General features: G+C 42.1%; 1 protein-coding gene across 9 annotated transcripts in view; it reads right to left on the bottom strand.

Moving 5' to 3' along the window:
* The window catches only part of dlgap4b (discs, large (Drosophila) homolog-associated protein 4b), a 100,115-nt gene that overhangs the window by 18,787 nt on the left and 57,177 nt on the right, over positions 1-24,151 (bottom strand). For 4 of the 9 annotated variants that reach the window (XM_031850980.1, XM_031851024.1, XM_031851033.1 and 1 more), the window contains exons 3-7: positions 16,135-16,183; positions 2,961-4,240; positions 2,565-2,782; positions 948-1,049; positions 10-160 (exon numbers count right to left, since the gene is read on the bottom strand). In XM_031850980.1, the coding sequence (XP_031706840.1) occupies positions 10-160; positions 948-1,049; positions 2,565-2,782; positions 2,961-4,166 (1,677 nt within the window). In that variant the 5' untranslated portion in view covers positions 4,167-4,240; positions 16,135-16,183. Of the gene's footprint in view, positions 1-9; positions 161-947; positions 1,050-2,564; positions 2,783-2,960; positions 4,241-15,733; positions 15,789-16,134; positions 16,184-18,186; positions 18,249-24,151 lie in introns of all 9 variants that reach the window. The other 5 variants (XM_031851016.1, XM_031851042.1, XM_031850991.1 and 2 more) reach the window with 4 other exon arrangements.

Here is a 24,151-nt window from a genome sequence, read left to right as displayed (position 1 = left end):
AGCACTGACCTGTCCCAAGCAGCTACGTCTGCCCAAGGTGCTGCAGGCCTGGCTGAAGTCATCGTCATCCCAGTGTGGCGAAGATGAGACGGTACCCTCAATGCAGTCTAGGTTGTCCAGGCTGCGATTATTGGAGAGCTCTCTGAGAGATGGAAGACAGCTAGGAAGAGGGGTAAGGTGAGAGGTAAGACAAGACAAAGGAGATGTGTTAGGGATATGAAATATAAGGAGGAAAATGAAACGCGATGTCAGGAGTGCATGAGGACACGTCCAGGGAAAAGACAGTTGATGACAGGGAGGCAGAAGGGAAACATGGATTGGGGGAGAAAATGAATGATCAGCAAAACCAAAAAATTGAAAGAGAGATAAAAGGAGGATAAGGTTGTCATTCAAGTTACCCCCTTTTATTTCCACTTTCATTTATGAGTCATCGTGAATCCAAATCCTAAATCTGTTTCAATTTCATCTCATTTTGGCATCCGTCATTGTAGCCTCTGGGCATGCAAAGCCAGGGACTTTCAGGCGACGTATGTATACAGCCCTCTGTGCCATCATGGTGCCAAAGACAAAGAACAGGTTTTAAGTTTAATCAAACTGCAGCTCTAAAGTCACATTATTTACATATTCCTTGTTGGCACACAGTGATAGTAACATGACAGTAAGCTGCCATGACATGGCGTATGGACACTGATGTCCCCTCATTCCCCAATTGGAATAGAGTCACACTCAGCTACTTTTCTGCTAAAAGCACCGGGCAGATGGTATTTACAAGCTTAAGGGAGGTTGGCAGTTGTTAGCAGCAGGGCATGAATTGGCATTTGGAGTTGCCACTGACTTTACAGGCATCTGAGAGGGGCAGTGCAAAGCCATTGGTTGTAAATGATCCAATGAGACAAAAGCGTTTTGCACCACGCTCCTGAGACGTGGCTTACAGACCTATCACTGACCTGCTCATTGACCTGCCCAGCTGGTGCAGAGAGGACACACTGTGGAGGGGAGACCACAGGGCATCCAGCTCCCCCTGCAAAGAGGTGTAATCCAGGGTTCTGCTGCTCAAGCCAATCAGGGTGGAGCAGAGCGAAAGAGAGTGGGGGTTGGGTGGTCAGGGATCGGCAGGGGGAGTAGGGTTAGTCATTCAAGCACGCTTTAGGGAAGAATAAATCCTTCATTTTCTAAACATAGACTTTAAACGGACTTGAAATCCTTTTATGTAAGTGGAGGTGAGGATGTCAGGTCGGCCTGTGGTTGGGTTTCTCAGGATGATGCCTTCTTGTTTCGGGTGAATGAAATCTTACATCAATACTCCTTTGATCCAACCAGAAATGCGCCCGCTGTTAAAGTGTTTGCATATAGTGCGGCACTGATATTTTGACACTGCAACCTCCAAACTTGAGGACCACACTGAAAACAAAAACAAGAGCTGCTTCATAGAAGGTATTGTCACAAAGATATTGTCTTGAAGTTTTCAATCTCTGGAGTTACCTTGGTGAATACCGAAAGTCGATTATAATATACACGCGTGCTGATGAAAATTGAAAGCATACCTCAATTCACTTATGCTGACTATAAAAGAAATAAATCTAAAAACATATCCAAAATATTGTTGAGTATGCCAAAGCATGACAATCTATGGCAGTAGACAACAATGTATTGAATAATACGTTTTAAAAAGGTTTTATTTGATATCTTATCTTGATAAACATTCCTTAAATGTCTTTAGCAAACCCTGCAGACAGTTATTTCAAATAGAAACATAGAAACAATTTCTATTAGACAGCAGATGGAACTGCTGACAAAACCTTTTGTAACTTCAGGGCGTCGTGATTGTTCCTCGACATTACAAAACATGACAGTTCTGTCTCGTTTACATTTGCTCAACATTGCCTTAGATGCAAATAAAAAGAATGTGAATGCATTTTCTGTCATTTTCTGGAAAGGCACAGTCAACTCAGCATTGTCCCGCTGCGCCTGCATCACATATTGTGCAATATGTCTGCTTCAGAGAGCATGTAATTTAAAGACAAGTGAGGCGCAATGCCAGTCAGTCCGAGAAATGAGGCTGATTTGTGGTGATTTACTGGTTCAGTGGAAACAAATGCCAGCGTCATATTATGTAAACTACACCAATGTTGTCTGTGTCCTCTTAGCTAGACTGGTTCTTTGTGGGTCCAACAATAGGAAGGTAAATCACAGCTGAGGTATGGTAGTAAGGCTGGCATGTGGGGGACAACAGGGAGTGTGACACCACCGAATTCTATGCATGAGTTAGCGCAGCGTGGAGTGTGTGTGTGTGCTTGTGTGTGCTTGTTGCATGCATTTGTATTTTCCTGCATACTGTCATGGTGAGGCTGGGCGTGGTAGTTTCCTTCCTGTACGTCCAGAAAAGGGTGGCTTATTTATTTTCTTTTGATTGTTGAGAGGATGTGCTAATCAACTGTCTCATGTTAGTCTTTTTTTTTAACAGACATGTACCCTGCTGATGGCGGGTTGCAATCTGGTGTTTTGAATTTGAATATGTACTGCATTAATAAAGCACAGCTCTGTGTCTCAGTCTGTTGTCTTACTTGCGTGGGGGTAGCTGGTCGCTCAGAGACTGCTGCGTAGCCCTGAGGTAGCTCTGGCGACGAGCGGCGGATTTTGGCGAGGGTTTGGGGCTTCCCTCCGAGTCGTCGCTGTCTTCCATGTCTCCCATGGCCTTCACGTAGCTACCACTGCGCATCCGCCGACATGGGATTTCATTGGCACCTCCGCTGCGGCCTAATGTGCTACTCCAATCATCACCCTACAGACAGCATCAAGTGGATAAAATGTGTCTTTAACAATCAATGTCAGCCCTTTATCACTGTCTTATAGCTGTTGATAGTTAGCATAGCTTGATATTTGTCAACCTACATGTAAAAAGTAAATCCTCTGTAAATACAACTTTTATCAAGCACTACATTCACTTCAAGCCTACTCACCCTTCGTCCAACCTGCAGGTAGTTGCAAGTTAGTTCAGGTTGGCAGGATTTGGACTTGAGCATGGATCTGTCCAGAGTAGCTGAGCCCTTCTGGATCACCGGTCTCGGCTGGCCCATGGTCAGTGCGGACCAGGACCCTCCTTTCATATAGTCATTATCATTTATCACCATTCTTCCCGCTCCACCTAGTCCACGACCTCCTCCACCCACAGGCCCAATAAGTGCCTGATACTTCATGTCATTGCTGCTTTTGGAGGAGCTGATAGTGTTGTAGCCACTTTGGATGTATCTGGTCTGCGCCCCCTGACTGTCATGGCCAGTTGGATGCCCCAGAGTCATCATGGCCATGGTGTTATGGTAGCTGCTCAAATCGCTGCTGTCCAAATCGTCTGAGCTCCAATAGCCTGACATGTTGGAGCGTGGTCGTCGCTTGGCAGTCGTCTCTGATTTTGTACCCCGATCTTTACTTTTGGATCTGCGATTCTGCTTTCCTCCATCTTCAGTGCCAGACGAGCCTCCTCCACTACCAGTGGAGCGTCCATTGAAATTTCCTTTCATGTTTTGGCTTTCCAGTGACTGGGACTTAGCAAAGAGTTTCTGCACTGAATGCAGCATGTAACGGATCCGGCCAGGACTGTCTGTGTGCTGCTTTACAGCAGCAACAGCAGACGTTCGATGAAACTGCAACGTGCTGAATCCGTCACGGCCTCCAGGTAGCTGCTTATCAAACTCCAGCAGACTGGATGGTGCCTGGTTCTTGGTCATATGATGTGATATAGTTGCTGAGCCACTCGTAATCATAGGTGCCCTGCCATGCCCTGCCACGCCCATGCCCATGCCCATACCTGTTCCCATGCCCATGGACATGGACGTGCCCATGGTCCCTGTACTTATCCCCCCGATGCTGTCTCCAGGTGGGGAGAAGTCAGACTGGTCGTAGGAGTTGTAGTGAATCCTGGGGAAGGTGCTGCTGTTGGACAGCTGGTTATTGAGGGGCAGCATGCAGTCTGGTGGAAGGGAGCCTGGGTTGGCTGAAGGATAGAGATGGGGGTCCATGGTGCCATAGTGGTCCATTGTCGGGCTCAGCAGGTATTGGCTGCGTGGGAGCGTGCTGGTCTTCTGAGAGTAGAGGGCCTCTGGACGGCCGGAGGAAGGTTCACAGGAATCAGACAGATGTCTGTTACGGTTGGTACCCAACCCTTTCATGGTGGCGAGGAGGTCCGACCTTCTAGAAGACCCCCAGGCCAAATAGAGATGACTGATTACCTTGAAGGTGATTCCTAGAGGATAGAAAGACACACGAGAGGCGGAAGAGGTTTAATATAGAGCTGGTTAATACAGACATTCAGATTCAGACTCAGCCACACAAACACGCCCACGTATGTGCTAGCTGTAAGGGAAACACTGTGCAGCGAATGAGCCAGCTTTCCATTGCCTCCCACAGAGAACATCACTGTTAAAATGCTGGAATTGAATGGAAAAACAACGTGTGGAACAATGACGAGCAATAGCCAGGGGGCTAGGGCATACATTATGAGAAAAAGAACAATTGCTGGCAGTCATCTGCAACTCTAGACACCTCCGCAGCTATGTGGGGCTACAGTGTATGCCAGCAGTCAGTAAACAAATATCTGCTCTTTTCGGTCTAATCACATTCAGTAAAAGAAAACGAATCCACACAGCAGAAACATTTCCATTCATGTAGATTAATTAAAAATGAAATGTTGTGTTGGTCTAGCATTGGATATTGAACCGTTTGCCCTTTAAAGAAAGCCTCAATAATAGACCTGCTGACTCTCAGCACATCCTACAGGTTAGCTGTGATACAGAACAACCTAATCTCTGGGAGAACCCTTTCTTTCAGCTTGTAGCTCTTTCTCTGCCCATTATTCCATCTGTTTATCTCTCTCTCTCTCTTCCTCCCACCTCTAGTGGGTATCCCTGGCACTGGTCACTGAGCTCCCGTCCTATCTTTGCATGGCGAGCCAAGGACGGCGGGGCAGACTGTCATAGTGAAACCAGAAAAGAGGATTTGAGTTGCAGGAGTTGGCGGCTACACCTCTTTGTCCTATCAGTCAAGCTGTGCCAATGCCCTGCCTGGCAAGGCGGCAATGATGGTCCTTCAGGCATGGAAAACGAAAGTGACTGTGATGGAGATTATTGTAGTATTCATGCATTGAAATATGCATATATTTATGAGTGGCTCCTTATCCAGTGTGGAATAATCACCAACAGAAAAACAAATTTGTCTGTAAAAGAATGCCGGGGAGCATTCAAACAGAGTTGGTCTTATGCTTACATTTTGAGCAAAAAGATCACTATTCCTTAATATGAATAAATGAAGTACAGCAATATTTGTTTTTTTAATCATTCTGGACTAAAGGATCCCTGCATGTCGAGGCAGATACCATTATTGAAAACAGTATGGATGCTCCTTTCTTATCTCTGTTGGTGTAGTTCAGTGAATGCAGTTTAAAAGATTATTGTTCTGCTTCGGGTCTACAGGTTTGAAAAACGCAGACTTTCCCGAATCCATTTGTCTTTAGTATTGGCAGCTGCAGCTGAATGTTTAAATCAGCCCGTATAACTCAAAATATCTAATATTCAAATATCTAATATTCAAATCATTCCTTGCCATCCCATCAAATTCCTCTCCAAGATCGATAAATACTAGTTTATAGTGTGTATAGCGACAGAGCATGGAGGATGTTAGATTTAGATTGAAAGATGAACGATGCATCTAGTCATTAGAGCCCCTGCAGAGTTCCAGCAAATGTGAAGAAAACTAACAGAGTGGTTAAAAACTCAATTTCATCCTCAGCACGGTACATTTATTCTTAATTTATCAAGAGGAAGTCAGCCAGGCTGGCCAACGACATCTTGAATTCAATCATTTTTCAGCTGCTTCGCACAACTGCAGACTTGCACTGTTTGCTGTGAGGTGTCCCGTTGGCCGGCAGTCGAACCATGACTTCACCGCCTTGACGCTGGCCAAGTGCTCTTATTGTATGGACTCTTATTGCAAACATACCAGAAAGATTAAAAGCACAATGTGAGTTGTTGTGATTGTTTCAGAGAAGGCACTGAAATGAAGTGTGTTACCTTGCCTTTACATAATACTGTATGTGCACACACATATTACTTTAAAGCACTTCTAGCAATTAGCTATTTGCAAAAAAAAAAACAAAAAAAAAACCTCCATATAAATTATAAGCCTGGCTTTCATGCCACCATTATTAGCATGCTGCAGGCACAGACTCATTTAGTGTCATTAACAGAGCCTCTCTGAGTGCCATCTCTGCTGATAGGGTCAAATCCTCTAAATCCTTTTACACCACATTAACTAACTGCCTCATATCCCGCTGCGACACGCCACTCAGCTGAGCTTAGCGTACCCTCCTCAATGTGTCAACCAGCACGCCTCGAACTGACAGTGATAGCTACATTATTAATGCAGGCGGGATTGTAAACTGTACCCTGCCAGTCAAAAGTTTTGAACACTTTAGCACATTCACAAAATATTAGCGTTTTTTTGGTAAATGCTCAATAATTGTAGGTAACTATACTAAACACAAGTAAGATACAAGTAAAAGAGAAATATGTGTCTGTTTTGTATATTAAAGACCATGACCTAGAAATGGCCTGGATCTCAATCCCTCTAATTACAGATTTGTAGCAGAAAAATATATAGCAGACTTGTCTTATAGTTGACATTTTCTATATTATTAAGTGGTTGACATTTCCAGTGCATAGGCTTTAATAAAGCACTGACTATGAGCTGATTAAGATGCTAAGTCATAGGTCATTAAAGGCATACTCAGCGATTACCAGCCGTGACAGTATGCGACATGGTTATCATTGAATATGCAAAATGTGGTCCTGGAGAAACCTACTGCAGCGGGAACTACCACAGAGGTGGTTTTGAGTACTTTGCCAGGTGTTAATGTCTGTCTGTCAGTGGACTGATTGTTTCACCGCGATAGCATCCCAACCGTGCAAGATGCAGTTTACAGCTGTGTAGTTGAGATCAAAATGAAGGCCAAGTTCAAAGATGGGTGTGGTCCCAGTTGTTGCAGGTAATACAGTTTTCATTAAGCCTGCCAGCATATATTTATGCATCTTTTATCACCAGTAATTTTACTAGATTTGACACCAACCTACCACAGTATCACTGCAAAGTTTTAATAATAGAGGTCAAGAGACCCATATGTGAAGCTTCAAGTAATTCAGGTCAAGCCTCTGCATTCATTAGCCTGGAGAGACAAGTGCATCTCAGCCTGTGTGTACAGTGCTCATAGACAATAGTGCAAACAAGAATGTTAATGTGTCTGTGTTTGGGTGTGTTTTACACCCTGCTTAGAGCATCTGGTGGTAGCATCTCCCTGCTTTGTGCACTGGGGGGAGCTGCCATCTGCTCTTCAAGTGGGAAAAGGGGTGTTTGGCACCGTCTCCAATTCATGACCTTACTCGTTCTCTCAGCCACCGCTACCTCAGAGCCACAGGCAGTTCACGCTACTGACCAGAAGAGGGTGATAACACGCAATACAAGCGTTGCATCACTCTCTGACGTTTTCATACAGCGTGTGGGGATGTTGCGAGGATTTATTTGTCAGTCCCAGAGTCTGACAGAAAGCATTGGAGATGTGATGAAAAGGTCTGTCTGGATGTCAAGTAATGTTTCCCAGAACCATACCTGAAACTATGTTGACAATTTTGTTCTTCATGATGCTCATGAATCAGAGAGTGACAACTTATTTCCAGCCTGAGATTTTTCCTAAATGTGATTTTTTTTTTACATGAATGAAAAATATACTTAGCTTTATTGTATTGTATAAGCCTATCATGTACATATATATTTAATGCAAAGTCCTAATTGGAAAAGTAACTAATTCCTGCTGCTATCAAATACATGTAGTGAAGTAAAAAGTACAATATTTCCCTCTGAAACGTGGAGTAGAAGTAAAGTAGCAGCATGAAATAGAAATATTCAAGTAATGTGCATACTTAAAATTATTGTGAGGAACTTTGAACTTGTTGTCTCAATTTAATACTGATGGCTCTGTGTGACCTACATAAGTAAACGAGACCATCAGCGAATATATTGGCTATTTCTATTTAGTCATTCCTAATGCTTGTCATCGGTGCCACTGACAATCAGATTATCTCATACAGGTTCACCAGGTCTACTGAGCGGAGCAGACTGTCAGACCCTGCTGCAGTAACATGAGAGGTTTTCTGCTGGGAAAGGGAATCTGGTGCTGGGAAACACTACCACCTTCGTTCACAGGGAGCGCCAAAATCAACACAAAAGGAGAGTTCCCTGTAGTAGATTTAAATACAGCACATAGCTTCTGTCCACCACTGCTAATTGGTGCTGGTACAGAGGGACAGGTGTTTGGGAGGGTTTAAAGGAATTAAACAAAATAGGAGGAAGAAATATAAAGTACTGGGATCAATTTTTGATTCTCAAAAAATGAAATTGGGTGAACTCTAATGGGGACTGTCACATCTAATATATAGTACTTCATCATCCTGTCAGTCTTTAAACAGTCACACGTCGCTCTTTTTGCCTTCTGTAAAGGACCTGTCTTAATATTTAACTGTTAAAAAAAACTCACTGAATGAAGATTTCATCCATTTCAATTCCAACAATATTAGCCAGTTAACACATTTCCTGCCATGAAATAGTTCCCCAAACAAATGGACTTCCTCTCTCCAAGACAGGGTGAGAATTCTTCCATCCAATATTTTCATTAACAGAGAGAGAAGCTCTGCCATCCTGGAAACAGTAAAACTGATGGCTATACTGTATCAAAACGTCTCTGGGTTGTCTGTGCTGAAGCGCTTGAGATGCCAGATTTTTCCGACCGGTTGCCAGCTTCTACATTGGCAAGTCGGTGGGCGGCCAGATTTAGATTAGCGCCCGTGCAAAGGACATCATCCCCTCATCTGAGCAACACTGTACAGAGAGACAGTTTGTCAGAGCACAGCTCAGTCAGTCAGCCCTGAGCCCATCTGCTCCACAGGCTTACAGCACTGCCCTGGACGACAGGGGGCAGCGCTCTGTGTGTGTGTGTGTGTGTGTGTTAGTGTGCTGTGTCTAAAGGCAGTGTGTGTTACATGGAACAAGGGGGCAGAATGCTTGCAGGCTGCTGGTGAGGAGGGATGGACAGAAAGATGAGGGGGCAAAAGCTGTGGGGAGAAAGATGTGGGGTTTTGACGGAAGTGGAAATTAAAGCACTGAGACGGCGTGAAAATGAGTACGAGTTGTAAACTGTTCATTGGGGAGAAGGTGAAGAAATAGAAAGATGACAGACAGAAATTTAGCAAAGTGGGGAGAAACAGCATGAAGGAGGAAGAGCGAGAGCGGTTAATGTCAAGAGAGTTCAGTTTTTTTTTGTGCATGTACTGGAAGTTTTCAGCTGAAGAGCGGTAATCAGACGATACTGGAGGAGATGTGTGTCAGCTAGCAGAGTGTTCAATGCATGCGTTTATCCCAGAAAGGGTGTGAGGGTGTAAATGAGTGTGAATATGTGAGGCATATGCGTGTGCAATATAATAATTGACCACGACTGCTTGAGAGATTTGAATTTTCTCTTCGCTTTGTTTTTAAGTTATGAAAGAGGAGAGGTGATTCAATCATTTGCCACTCACTGAAGGCCTCCGAGTGTTTGCGAGCGAAGACACACAAACACTCCCTTGAATGTATGTGTGTCACGCAATTAATAATAAATAGTGTGCATGCGTGCGCACGCATGCCTGTGTGTGAGGCAGGCTAACCTTGTCCTAATTACACTCTGTCTATTCCATCAGTGCTGTGCTCTGACCCATTTTCACAGCTATAAATTTACCAGTCTCTCCCCTCTGTTGTGATAGATGACCCACTCATTTTAGCCCATCTCTGAAGACTGTGAGCCAGAAAGGAAGTCAGTGAGAGACAGCGGCACCACTTCACTGATTAGGATGGCGATGGAACTTTCCATGTCCTCAAAACTATTCCTGTTTGTACATTAAACGAGTATGGAGTTTTTCAAGATGAGGAAAGCCTAGAATGAAAAAGCACTGAATACATTTAGAAGCTGAACATGCCACCTGGTAGATCTCGAGAGTGTTTTGAATGAAAGAAAGCAGCTCTTCCTTGCAGTTTACAGAGTATTTATGAATTTCCAGTCCTGATTTTTCATAATATGTTAGCAGTCAAAGAGAGTTCAAGGCTGTATATTGACAAGCATCTTTCGTCTCTGAAGACGTCTAAAGCACTAAATTGTAAGCACAGTTTTATAATTGCTATTCTGTCACTGTTCCTGATCTCTAATCTGCCTGGAGGGGAGCAAGTGAAGAGACAAGGGGTCAGGTCTGTAGATACACAAATGCCCAAAAAAGCAGCTTATTTTCAATGATCACCCATTGTATTTTGATATTAATCTCCACAATATTTACACATAAATAACATGCCCAAAAATACCCAGTGTTTGAGAAACATTATTATTAAGTGTGAGGGATCAAGGATCCTGCATGCAGCTCAATCTGTGCGTGAACTTTTAAATTCAAAATAAAATCAGGTTCTCGATGTGACGGCAGGGATAATAATATCTCATCTGTATAACATGGAGCTAGAGTGGATTTGACAATAAAACAAGGGACCATGCTCCAACATACTGTACATCATCCACTCCCACCTCTGTGACCTCGTCGATGTCCGTCTGTAGATCTGTTGGGTCGGTCTACCTGGAGGTGTGAAGGCAACTGTGTGTCAACACCACCACTTATATCACCGGGCGGAGTTCAAACTAATTTAGATGTACTTGAGGATACGATGCTATTGAACGACTTCAGTCATGGCTATTCAATAGCTGCCATTTTAAATGAGCTTATTCAGTCATTTTAAAAGCAGTAGAACTTTAAAAGAAAGATTTACATACTTATAAATATATGTTAATACAAGACTCAAATACCCTTCTGTAGACTAAACGCATTTTTCTTATGTTCTTATTTTCATACTGGCCATAAAATGACTCCTTAACAGTGTGAATCCAATGGGAGACAAAATCCACAAATACATTTTAAAGGTCAGTAGAAGCTAACATGAGGCTTGATCAGCCGTTGACAGTCAAATCAAGTGGGTATTTTACAAAGTCAATGTCTGTGGAGCACGAAATTCCCTCTTTGTGTTTCCCCACAGACTGTGAGACAGACAAGAGATAGTGACACAAAGAGGGAATGTCATACTAAAAAGACTTGAATACATCATTTGGCAAATTCAGACCCTTGAAACCTCACATTGGCATTCAGCTGTCGTGCATTTTTGCACAAAATGAAGAATGTGGATTTGATCTTTTACCTTGAAAATGTTCAAGGTTGGCATGAACAGCAGGATTGAATTCAGCAATTAATAACTCTTTCCATGTGCATATGGGCCTGTTAGTATTGTATTGGGATTGACTACTTGAGTTGAATAAACAGTGTGAAACTTTATTTAAGTATTTAATCAGCAGGAAGCACAAGCAGTGGGGTTAGCTTCTTGAATTAGCACCCCGTTGGAAAGGCTCAAATACTAACCTCATAATATAACTAGTGCCCAATTTCAAGCTGGAGTCATGGTGACCAGACACGGCCTGGCACTACTTCATTCGAGGTGTATTTTTATATTTAGGAATGACACAGAGATGGGTGTCTCTCGCTGCGTCCTGCACACAGTGAAGCACAGCGGGAGGAGAGGGTTGTGGGCTGCAGCTGTGGCCTCTGTCTCTAGACTCAGGGCAAATCACGAGGACTAATGCAAACAGACATAGAGATGTGCACATATGCATGCACGCACCCCAGACATTAGCATCTTTTTATGATTTCACAGACACCATTCAAACACATGACGCTATCACGCAGAGACAAACACCATAACCCATGCACAGTGAAGATCCACTTCAAAGACTAGGAGATCCTGCTATACTGAAGGCACCTCCTGCTGTAAAGCTGTAACCACAAACCTCAGCTGTTCCTTGATATCAATCTATCTAGAACAGCCTCTCTCTAATTAGTGTTTGCCATGTCAAACAACATACGTAGTTAACATCAATGAGCATTAATATTTGGAATTCAGTGCAGCATTCAGTCTTTCCTGTTTTTGCACAACTAAAGCTGAGGTCGACTTCCACGATTACGAGACAAAGTTAAATGAAGGGGTAAGATGAGTTTTGATGTCTTCTAACTTTGATAATTCCTGAACGCTTTAATGAAAGCTCTCACATCTTACTCCCATAAGCTTCAGCTCAGTGACGTCCTGTGCTGTCAGTGAGCTGCTGCATTGCATGCGTATGAGCTATGAGCAGTCACCCACAGCCAGAACAACCACAGCACAGCTTTAAATCCCACCAGGGTAAGCCTTAAACCTCACCCACTTCAAAAAAATGCCCTTGGCCTGACACACACAATATCTGGTTCATTCAAACACATCCTCATAGCCTTGACCCCCCCCCCCCCTTTACAGAGGAAGCAGCAGCGCAATGAGCCTTCCTGCTGTGAAAGGAAAAGGTGAAAAGTCACTTCCTGTCGAGATGTGAGGAGTGATCGTGTGATGGGGGGGAGGCCACGGGTCCCCGCTGGATGCCAAGTGGGTCAACCCCTGAATCCATTTTTCACAATCCCCACTTGACGTCACAATAATACCCTAATGGCCGTCCGTCAGCCTATCAATGGCACAAGGATGAGCCGTTGCCATGACAGCAGGACCAGCAGAGATGGAACGTATGTGCGGTTTTATTTCACACAGAGCTCTGACATTTAGGAGACGTGAATTACAGCCCTCAAATGTTGCCCAAAATCACGTCGGTAATCCAGAGTCTGTGGTTCAGCAGCAGTATTATTCTGGCTGGAGCGGAGCATTCAACAAAACAGCCTTCAGACGACATCAAATACTGTGTTTGATGTTATTTGGTTCAGGACCATTTATATAGTTTCAAGCCTATAAATATCTTCTCCTCAGCGTCTATGTTATGCAATATTAAATGAGCTTTAGAGCTATTTGTGACTTACTCCCCTTGAATGCTTGATTCATTTTAATGTTTCTTTCAAATGAAGCAGAGCACCTGGTTGTTAAATCTGACTTGTAGCACCATTGGTTGTAAAGCTACCTGGATTACGAGTCTGTGTCTATATTCACATTCATTGCATGGTGTCTCAAAATCATACTTTTAGCTCACAAAGAACCAGAACAATGTCTTCTCCCATTACGTAAACAAACAAAATCCTTATTTTATGCTGGAATTGGTGATTTAACACAATGCCCCAGGGCTGAGATTTTACCCAACTCAACAATACATGGATTTTAAACTAAAACTTTGTTGATGTACTGTATATGCCAGCTGTTATTAATTACATCAATTTACATTGTTCTGTTGTGTTGTTCCAAGGTGTGATTCATAAATTGGAGGCTGTTTCACCACATTATAAGTCTTCTTAATCATCTGGCTCCCGCGAGGTTTCCTTCCCACTGAGGGTTGAATATCACAGCTGAGGCTCATTACCCTTTTGAACGGCACTGAAACCGGTAATGTGGATTTTCTTCGCTGATAGGACTTCTGAGCCAGAGGAGATTTTTACCTTGACATAGTAACACAGAGTGAAATGTATTTTTTTTTACACGTTCTATCCACAGTGTGTGAGTGGGCTGTGAGTTTTGTCCCGGTATATTAGAACATATCCATTAAATAAATGTTTTCACGGCTGTGACTCATCTAGAAATACACCGATTTCAGAGGTGACATCTCATCTATGGGAACGAAAATGATTCATCTTTGCTTTTTAGGCATCATAAATAACAAAAAAGGTAGAAAAATATAAATGTTTGTATACAACAAATTAAAGGCAGCAATAAATGTGAAGAATTAATTCAGTATTCTTCAGAAAGGATACTCAGTTTATGTTCCTGTGTGTCGGACAGTAACAGCAGTTCTACGCTGTCCTAGTCAGACTAAAAAGTGTTTCCGCGCCGGCCTCTTACTGTCTGCACACATGAGAGGCCTTTTAATAGCACAGAATGAGCACTTTATAATGCAAGTGCGTAAAGAGACGAGAGAGGAGGGAAAGAGTGAAGAGACAAAAGTAGTTGTACACTGTAATTCAGGGAAATTGCAACAGTCTTCCTCTCTATGTGTGCAGACAGCCAGGAAAGAGTAATGCATCAAACACAGCCGTCCTTTGCAGCCACTGCTCTCATACTTACATTCTCATTCACAGAGTGCGCTCAGCTTTGATCATAGTGTTTCAATATTGTGGTTACATCCTTTCAGTTTTTCCTCTGAGAAGCTATCGTTGATCTGATTATCCCCTGGTGCTAAATGCTATGTGCCTCACTTTGACCTAAAAAGGAAAGCAGAAATCAAACCGCCTTCGGGAAAAGTTGTACGATTTATTTGTTATCAAGCCACGGACCGGTGCACCTTCTGAGCACGTTTACTGTACAAAATCCGGTGTCAAATGCACCCTCCGGATCCAATTCTAACACCTCTAGCATGGCCTATTGTAAGTGTGATGTCAGCAACACCTTCTCATCCTCCACCTGAGGGAGACTTCCGTCAGGGGCCTTATGGGCAGGATTGAGAGGAGTCCTTTGATTGGAGCATCCTGTTTATCTCCTAGCCACAGCAACACAGCTGGCAGGACCCCTGTTTCTGCAGAAAACTGGCAATATGTGTGCACATGTTTACATCTGTCTGTGCGTGTGTGTGTGTGTGAATGTCAAGGACGAAATTTGTATGCAAATGCCTGTCTGTGCGTGTGATGTATGATGCCGATGTAAATATCTGAGAGAAACTACAAAGACACGACGTTGTGTCTGTAGCTGTGTGAAGGAATGAAGGGCATGACATTGAATATGTGAGAAGTGGTCATGTTTGTGGCTTTAAATTGGATCTGCTGCAGTTGCATGAACACTGTTTCACATTTTCATTAAGATGACCAAATGGAGAAGAAGCCATGTGTAAGCCCACTCAAGGAACTTTTAAGAGGCAGATACACATTTGTGGGATTTGTGCAACTTGTGCTCAATGATATTTAGCGAGACCCTAAAAAAAACTCCTTCCATAACAAACATAACACAATCCTGCAGACACAATGTGCAACGATCTGTGAAATATTACAATCACGTTCCCCCTACTTTCACATTGTAATTACTGTGTTGCAATGCACAATTACACCAGAGCAGGACTAAAAATCTTCACAATCTCAAGTTATTTCTGTGATAATTGAGTCCTGAATCTTATTTTCTTGAAATAAGTGATGCCAGTGAAGGAAGAGTATTACAACCTGTTTCCTATACTGTACAAAACAACTTGTTTCAAGAGTTTTTGTAGATACGAGAGGCAGGTTGATGCACAAGAATAAAGAAAAATTTAACTTGATTAGAAAATACCTGAAACAAGGGCGCATTCACATTAAAAAAGCCAAAATATTCTTTTTACTGTAGCTGCTAAAGAGTCAGAGGCTCAGTGAATATATTAACCAGGTGGTCAGAAACTCGAGACAATGCTGATGATGCTCTGTATCGGCTAGTTGTCTAAATAGAAAAATAGTTTGGTAACACATTCACCATATCAAATATATATGTTGATAATATGTAAAGGGTGTGAATGCACAATAAAACAAATGTACACTTGCTCCTAACATTTCACAATATCATACGCAGTGATGTTTGAAAGCTACAGCACCAGTTTGTAGGTGTACAGAGAGCCGGTCCTGCCGATCCTAAGTGTAGGCACGGAAGCTTCTGGTAAACTCACTGGAAAAGTCTCACATCCTCGTCCGTTATTGATAGCGCCTCAAGCCTTCGTTGTGCTACGGATGACAAACGAAAACCAGAAGTGGCAACTTCATAGAATTATATTGAAGCAAGGGTTGTGTTTGAAATTTGAATTTCACTAGCTTGTCCTGCAGTGAGCCATCCTTTGATGTCCCATCAGTGTGTTTACAGGGAACAGCAATTAGCTTCTGATAAATGGACTCGGTGGTGAATCCTGTTCATGATGTTTAGCGAGGAGCAGGGAGTTAAAAGGTTAGGGGTCCAAGGCTACGGCTCTGTGCATGTGCGAGTGTTTGTAGACTCAATTTGAATTTCCAGTCGGCTTAATTAATTTAAAAGCAGCATTACCAGTTGAGTGCTGAGGTCAGGCAACGGACTTACATTGGCAGCTCATTTCTCAGAAGCCTCGATCTGAGCAGGAGGAGGTTTCCTGAAAGAGATACGAGGAAAACTGTGTCAGTGTTTATGTGTGTTATGAACCCATGCAACCGCGTCATGCTTTACCTGTTAACCGACAAGACAACCTAAGCATCTTTTGCCACACACACACACACACACACACACATACACACACACACACACACACACACACACCTGAGGATGAGGCTTTGCCATGCAGTATTGCAAATTGGGTTAAAATCATCTGATTGAGAACCAGTGCTTGAGGGCAACTTGTGTTCAGGTTTAGGCCAGCAAAGTATCAGCAAGCAGCTCCACCTTGCTCTACTCTTTTTCTGCCCTACTTTCTCTCTCTCTCTCTCTCTTCCTCCTCTCCCACACCTTGGAGGGTAGTACAAAGGCACCGACTCGCTTTAGCACATTTCAATCACGACACTCTCCCACTCATCCATATTCCAGTCCCTTTTATAACACCTGCAGTGTTGCTGAAGCTATGACAATGTTGGATCAGGGCTCTTCTCTGCAGTAGTACACTCACCGTGCATCCTGTCTGATTCCACTAGATAGTTTAGTATACCAGTGCTCAGAGTTAAATCAGTGCTCAGACACAAGATTGTGTGTGTGGTGGTGTGCCTTTGGACATCTACGGTACGTGTGTGTGTGTGTGTATGCTTGAGTTTATTATATTAATTTCTTGATGCCTGTGTTAAGTGTACATCACATCCCTGTCAACACATAACAAACGCTGTCTCTATTTTCTTTTTATCATTTCCAGCATCAGAGAAGGACTTCAAGATTCTCAGCACCAACGACAAAAGGCTCATACTTTGACAGGTGCCATCTTAATTCTGCAGGAGAATGACCCTCTCAGGTCATACATCAAACTGCATCCCAGCGCTCTTATTTTGCGGGATGAGGGGGGGGGGTTGGGGACAGTTAGGTCACAGTACACTAGTGAAATGCCTGCATGGATGACTTAGTGTCAAAGAAAAACATACCATCTTTTATTTGGTAGGGCTTGACCCGAACATTCAACTGTTCGGATAGGAAAGATCAAAATTGGTATTTGACAGAAGAGAAGATGCAAAGAGCTTTCCAAGTCACACTCTTTTTGACTCAATCATCTAGCCTTACTTCCTCCCTCAGAAGTCTTGTGGTGCTGCAACATTGCACTACTTCCACATTCGAATCTGAGTGAGAACAGTCATTGTTCACTGAAATCTGTTTGTTTTAACTGTTTGAACAAAGGATCAACACTATCAGTTTATGTGTGTACAGTCTCGAACGTTCAGAACTGTGGTTTTGAGAGGAGGATTTATAAGAACATCCTTTTGGTGTCTATCTTCACTATTCACATGTGCACAGGTAATCTGTGATATCTTCAAACATTTGGATACACATTTCTCCACGATGAACTGAGCTCCATTGCTGTAACTCAAAAGTGTTGACTTGTCTATGGCCAATAAGATGTTAGTGGTGCCCCTCGACGTTCCATCCTAGTTACCAGGTTTTGAATTGCTGATGGGACGGTTGAAAAGAGCGACCATTAAGGCAAAAGGAAAAACTTAAAGGAAAAATATAAACTAAGTTTAACCAGAATGACTAAGAAAATGGAACATAGAAATGCGAGATTAACCTAAAATGAAACCAGGAGAGAGTGATGGCTCGATAATGTCAAGCTGTCCCTCTGGTTGGCTTAAAAATACATGATACCTTTCAGCCATATTTAGAGGGGAAAGCAGTGCAACATGTCATGTTCTTTAGGCAGACCATTCAGAATGGCCTTGACACACCACACCCTGAACATTCACAACCAACAGTTTCACCACCGTGGTTAGCTTTGGTTTTCGGGACAGAATCAACAAACACAGAACTCAAAAGTGCTGTAACCTTTTGCAATAAAATGAAAAAACTGCAGGCAAACACACCTCTTAAGTGTAGTTAGTGTAGTTATTATCAATGTGAATCACATTGATTGTACACAAAGAATAAAGTAAGAAAATAGTGGATGATAATGGGTAAAGCTGATTCTACCTCAATTCTTCCCACTAACAGCAGAAGCTACATCAGGAGGCCATTAGGATTCCTCACACTTCCTGGGAGAACAGACACGGGCACATTTTTAGAGTCATTCACAAAACACAGATGACGTTGATTTGAAGACAAATGAAGGGCACTTTATACAGTTCTGGGGATTGAAGTGGGAATGGGATTCATGCCAAACCCTTCTTCTATCTCTTCGTCGCCCACTGCAGATTCAAAGGATTAATGTCAAACTGCACTTTACGGCACCGGGGTTTGTTCGGGCAGAGTAAGATAAATTAGAAATGAGATTGGGAACCAGATTGAGGCATCAGGCCAGAGGGATCTGGTGATTTGGGCTCTTCATTTTGGGAATGCATCATAAATGTCTATTGAGTGGCTGGGGAAAATCGCTCTCACTGATGGAAATTGGCCTCAACTGAGAAACAATTACATTAGATTAGATGTTTCGGATTTTGCGGCTAAATTGAGGATTATTTTTTACGACAGCAGATGTCTCGCAGAAGGACAAGCATAGTTTAAAATGAAAAAAGCAACAACATATATTTAGAAAACATTTCTGCAACATATATTTCAATGAAGAAACTTCAATAAAGATTAGAGATACATATTACAGGAATTCTTATTTTCACACTGCTAAGCTGCTAATTATACTGTATATGTAGGGTTACACCTGAACCCCCCCAACCTGCTTGGCTTAAGTTACTAAGTAAACTTTTCACTAGGTACAATACTCTTACTCAATACTCTTACTCAAGTAGTAATGACTAGTTTTCCTTCTACTTCTTATAAAATAAAAATGTAAATTAATCAGATTTGGGCTATTCTGCCCACACAACATGATACTTATGTGACATTCCTCAAAGTATCATTGTAATATCTATTCTGGATATTTTCCAAAATGTAGGGATGAGAGCCAAATTTGTGGAAGTAATAGGCTCTAAATCAAACAAATCCGTCATCGTCACTTCTCAGCCATGAAATCCAATTACTGCAGGACCAAAAGGTCACTGTGTCCAGGTGCATCATCAAGCAAACATTGATCAGTCAAGGGATCTAACTGCCGTAAGTAAATTGTGCACACACTTACATAAATGTTGAAGAAGTCATATTGAGCTCAGGTAAAGGCCGGTGAAAAGGCCAACAGACACGAGAGTCCTTCAGAAATCTGTTGGGCCATTTCATGAAAACGAGGGTGAGAACTTCTTCCTACTTCTACAATTTGTAGTATTCAGCGAGCAGATGGGAGGCAACTTGAGTGTGAGTGAAGATGAATCCCACAAGTGAGGCAGTGTGACAACGCTTTTGGAAAGAATCACAAGCTCATTCCAAATATCTCTGCATGTTATAATTATGCTAATGACTCAGAAGCTGGCAGCGGATATGGCAACTGGATTACATGTCAATGTGGTCACTGCAATAATGGAAGTGGTGAGTGAGTGTGTGTGTGTGTGTGTGTGTGTGCGAGAGAGAGAGAGAGGTGTGAGGGTATATAAAAACAAAAAATTCTGGCAACATTATGTTCAATTATTAATGTTATAAATAATTAAAATGATAATATTTATCAATCCCTTTGATCTTCAAATAAAGACAGTTTTAGCAACATTGGTTTGCAACCACTGAGGCAGCTTTACAAAGGGCCACGGCGACGCCATGGGTCAGGGCGGCGTTATCAACAGTAACCGCTGTATAACCGCGGTGTGCAGAGCGGCGCCGATTAGCTAGCCAGTAGCCATAGTGACTTCATTCTCTGCCCGGGTAGACAGTATTCCACTATATCTTTACATAGTTGTTTGCTGCTATACGAATGCTCTGAATATCACTATTAAACACAATCTCTTTTACCCTTTGGGCCCTATTTTAATAGTGCAACTACAAGTGCATATAGCAGTAGGTTGCCCTGACTGTGGGGGCATCTCCAAGCGCACCTGCTATGTTGGATCATGTAGCAGCGCAACGTTCAAAAGGGCTGCATGCGATGGATAAAGTGGTAATTAATAAATGGACTTTTCTGGTATCATGACATCCCTTGTGTATAGAGTTGCGTGGGGTTCTTTTTTAGACAGCCTGGTGTCATTTGCAGGTGATTTAATTGAGTGAACACAGTGAATGGCTGTGCATAACGGTGCTGTGCATAATGGTGCTGTGCGTAATGGTGCTGTGCGTAATGGTGCTGTGCGTAATGGTGGTGCAGATTTGTCAACATATGTGTCCTGCTGTCGTCAGAAGGCAGCGGGGATTTAATAAACTGAAGCAGGAAGTTTTCATATAGTATAAAGCAACTGTAACCCCTTCATTTTGGATGATGATTCAAACACAATTTCTATTGGAAGTTCTGAGACATCTCATGTTTAGTTATACAATAACACAACTTTAAGAAAGAACTTACAAAAAAAAACTTTTTGTAAAGCAATAATTACTTGGTTTTCTCTTTATTTTACTTGGGCAACATTTTAAAGTTATTTTTAACTAAACAGATACATGTTAATGATTTAGGGGCCTACTAACTACTACATTTCAATAAAAGCACAGAACCCCTCGGCTCTGCAGCAGATCAGACTATCGCCTGTTTTCATATTCGTTCTTTGAACTTCCTCACGCTCTGAGCGAGGGGCTGGAGTACAGAGAGAGAGAGTGAAAGAAAGTACTGGAAAAACAGCCAGCTCAGGCCGTCCTCCGGGCTAAAAAGTCACACACAAGAATAATTTGGAAATAAAACTCTTTCAGTGGATGCCAAGTTTCTGCTCTCGCCCATCTTTACAACTTTAATTAGTTTGCTCTTTAGTTTCAAAAGTTCCAAAAAAACCATTACGTCTACAGGGATGCAGTGTCAGCGCTAGACAACGATCAATTAGTCTTACTCTTTAACTTTTATCTTTATCTTTTTATTAGACCTCGAATCAACCAACACAAGACTCATACACATACATTGATTAAACAGCACCAGAGAGTATTCATTACTCTCTAGCTTCCCAAAATAGCCTCAACGGCATCATCAACCAAATTTATTCCAAACATCCTTTGACATCTCCTGACCTCCTAACTCATGGTGCTTTATGGTGCTTGTATTGGACTTAGAAAACTGCTTTCATTTTGATTTTATACCTCTTGATATGTATTTAAACCAATATTTTTCAATGTTAGTCATTTCATAACTGGCTAGTTTAAAAGGTAAAGTAGCTTTAGGCAGGTTTTTCTAATCTGACCAGTTCAGAGAACATTTTGAAACTGTTATTTTATCCATTTCTTTTTATTCCATTTCCTGCAGATGTATCAACAGTATCCCCAGCAGATTCCTCTAGACGGGATTCAAGAATATAATTAACCTTGTGTCAAGTTTGCCCTTGATACAACTCTCTGTTGACCCAGTTTTTATTCAGCAGTTCTATCAAACCCCGCTTGAGCTTTCTGACAACCAAACGCCAGAAAATAATGGTGGAAAAGTGCTATCTGAAGACAAAATGTATTGAGCTGGCCAGTCTAATTAGTCTAACAGTCTAATTCCTGTGAAGATGAATCAAGAAATAACTTTTACTATATTCACAAACCTGCACTAATAACATCTTTTACATATTGATTGGCAGCATTTCAATATGATATGGTAGATTAGCCCTTGTAGGAATGTTGATATTTTGTACATATTTTGATTAAAACTAACAGTATGTGATTGGTAAATTGTTTATGGTGGTCTGTTGTGGTTTTGATTTATATTTATAATATTTAATTAAATGTTGTATACACACTATGACCACATTGGATGATGTGGGTGTTGACTACAGTACTTCATTTTTGGTAAAATGTACTAAATTCAACTATAATGCAATTTTACTATCATTAAGAGAAGGTGCAATATCTGTCAGATACAGGGTGGGATAATCTACTTACAGTCTCACAGAGCTAACACAATTTGTCTCCTACTAGTCACACTTTGTATTTCCTTTGCTGCTGTCATTATTGGATAAAGAGACTTAGAACAGAAGGATGGTTGTTAACATGGAGAAGTTGGTTCCTTTTATTTTCTAGCATTAAAAAGTACAATCAGTCGTCCAAATCAATTAGAGAGACCACTTAATTACAATAAATTACTTTTGAGACACCAGGGGTTCAATGTACTCAAGCTTTCCAAAACTCCCTCTTAGTGCGATCAATATGCACTTCAACTGTTCTTATTGTTTCGGAGTTGGATTGCTTTTAAAAGACAGAGCCTAGTATCGTATAGTAAAATATAAACTAGATATAGCTCATTCGTTTACTAAACATGCTCTGCAAACACACATAGACCGACCAGTCGATGTCCTACTCAGCCCTGTGAGACACGATTGATCACCGAGTGTACCCGTCTCTGTGTTTGGGTTGCACATTGAAGCTTCCCTTCTATGTGTTATTCCAGCTGAGCGTTAAGTCTAAGACATTACATAAATGTTGTAGCAGGCCGCCCTCAGCTGTACCTTTTATTATAGCCAAAAAATCCATATATGCTTCAGCCGTGGACGGTTGTGTGGCAGACGGTGTAAATGGAGACTGCTGCTAAAATGCAGGCCGACTGTGAACGCAGCACGCATCCAACATCTACAATGACACTCAATTTGGCGCAAGAGGGGGTTTTTACGTGCAGATGGTAAACCAGTCACTCATAGTCCACTCAATGCTGAGTTACTGCACGCTATGACATTACCTGCCTCTCTGGCCATTGTTAGATGTGCAGCACATGGCACTTCTACAGACTTTGTCACGAGAGGAAACAATGCAGCCGATTGCGCTGCAAAAAACAGCAGCTGCATCATCTTCTTTGCCTCACAGTCCACTCATGTTGAGCTAAACTGGGCATGTTCATGAAACCACCCCTGATGAAGAAACCAAAGACGAAGATCCTACCACCTCCGTGCGAGCTCTTGTGGAGGTGCAGGCGACTGCCTCTCCAGAAGAGCAGCAATTGTGGGTAAACAGGGGTGCGGTCCGACCTGGTTAGTGGGTATACATTAAAATCCACACGTGGGACAAGTGGGGCAAGCCGAGACGGACAGGACCACATCAAGTGGTGTCCGTAAACTGTAAGCCACCTTAAGACATAAGTAGGGATAATATATAATATTAAAATGTGTTTGTAACCGTAGTAGTTTGGTTGTCTGTTAACTTAACGTATAGTATTTGGTTACTAGAGTATAGCTAGGAAAGACAACAACAAACTCATGCATCCAGTCACAAGGTGCTACTAAGTGGTTCCCTACTGTACACAAAGCACATGGACCAGAAGACCAGTGGGAGGTTTTAGCATTTCCCAGTGCGAGTGACATCCGTCACTCAAGGGGGAAATGTGGAAGGAAAATGTATGCGTGTATCGCATGTAACTTCATGTACTCATATCATTAACCTTTAGGTCGGGTTTTGAAAAATTCTATGTGAAATGTAAATATTAACACCAGGATTTACGTGTTTTTTATTTCTTCAAAGAACAGTTATATAATTTAGTTAACAGCTAAAAAACATGTTGTAGTGTGCAGGACCTCTTTAATGTAACAGGCCCCAGACATATTAACACTTTGTTCTGTAAAGAACAGAGAAATAATGAGACAGGAAACAGGTAGAGAGCTTCCTTTCTTCGCTTCAACAAGATTGTATTATACACGTTTTTGTGTTTTAACTGTACTTTGACTACATTCGTTATGCATACATTTCTCTTTGTGAACCCAGGTGTCTCAAAACAACACAACATTCAACTGGCCACATTGGCCTGCATCACAACAGAAACAAAGAAAAGTTAAATATGTGCAATTCCAGGTCAGCATGACACTTTGTCAACTTGTTCTCATGGCTGAAATTAAATGAAACGTGGACTCTGGCCGTTTACAGTTCTGAACGTTAGTAATGTCAGTCCATTTTATGCATCCACATGTTCTTCAGTCCCTGTTGATGTAAACATACAAACTCAATCCTCCATTCTTAACTGTACCAACAC

This window comes from Anarrhichthys ocellatus, unplaced genomic scaffold (assembly GCF_004355925.1).
Source record: "Anarrhichthys ocellatus isolate YVR2014 unplaced genomic scaffold, GSC_Weel_1.0 scaffold1, whole genome shotgun sequence".
NCBI classification, from domain to species: domain Eukaryota; kingdom Metazoa; phylum Chordata; class Actinopteri; order Perciformes; family Anarhichadidae; genus Anarrhichthys; species Anarrhichthys ocellatus.
This window is presented reverse-complemented; position numbering and strand designations above follow the sequence as displayed.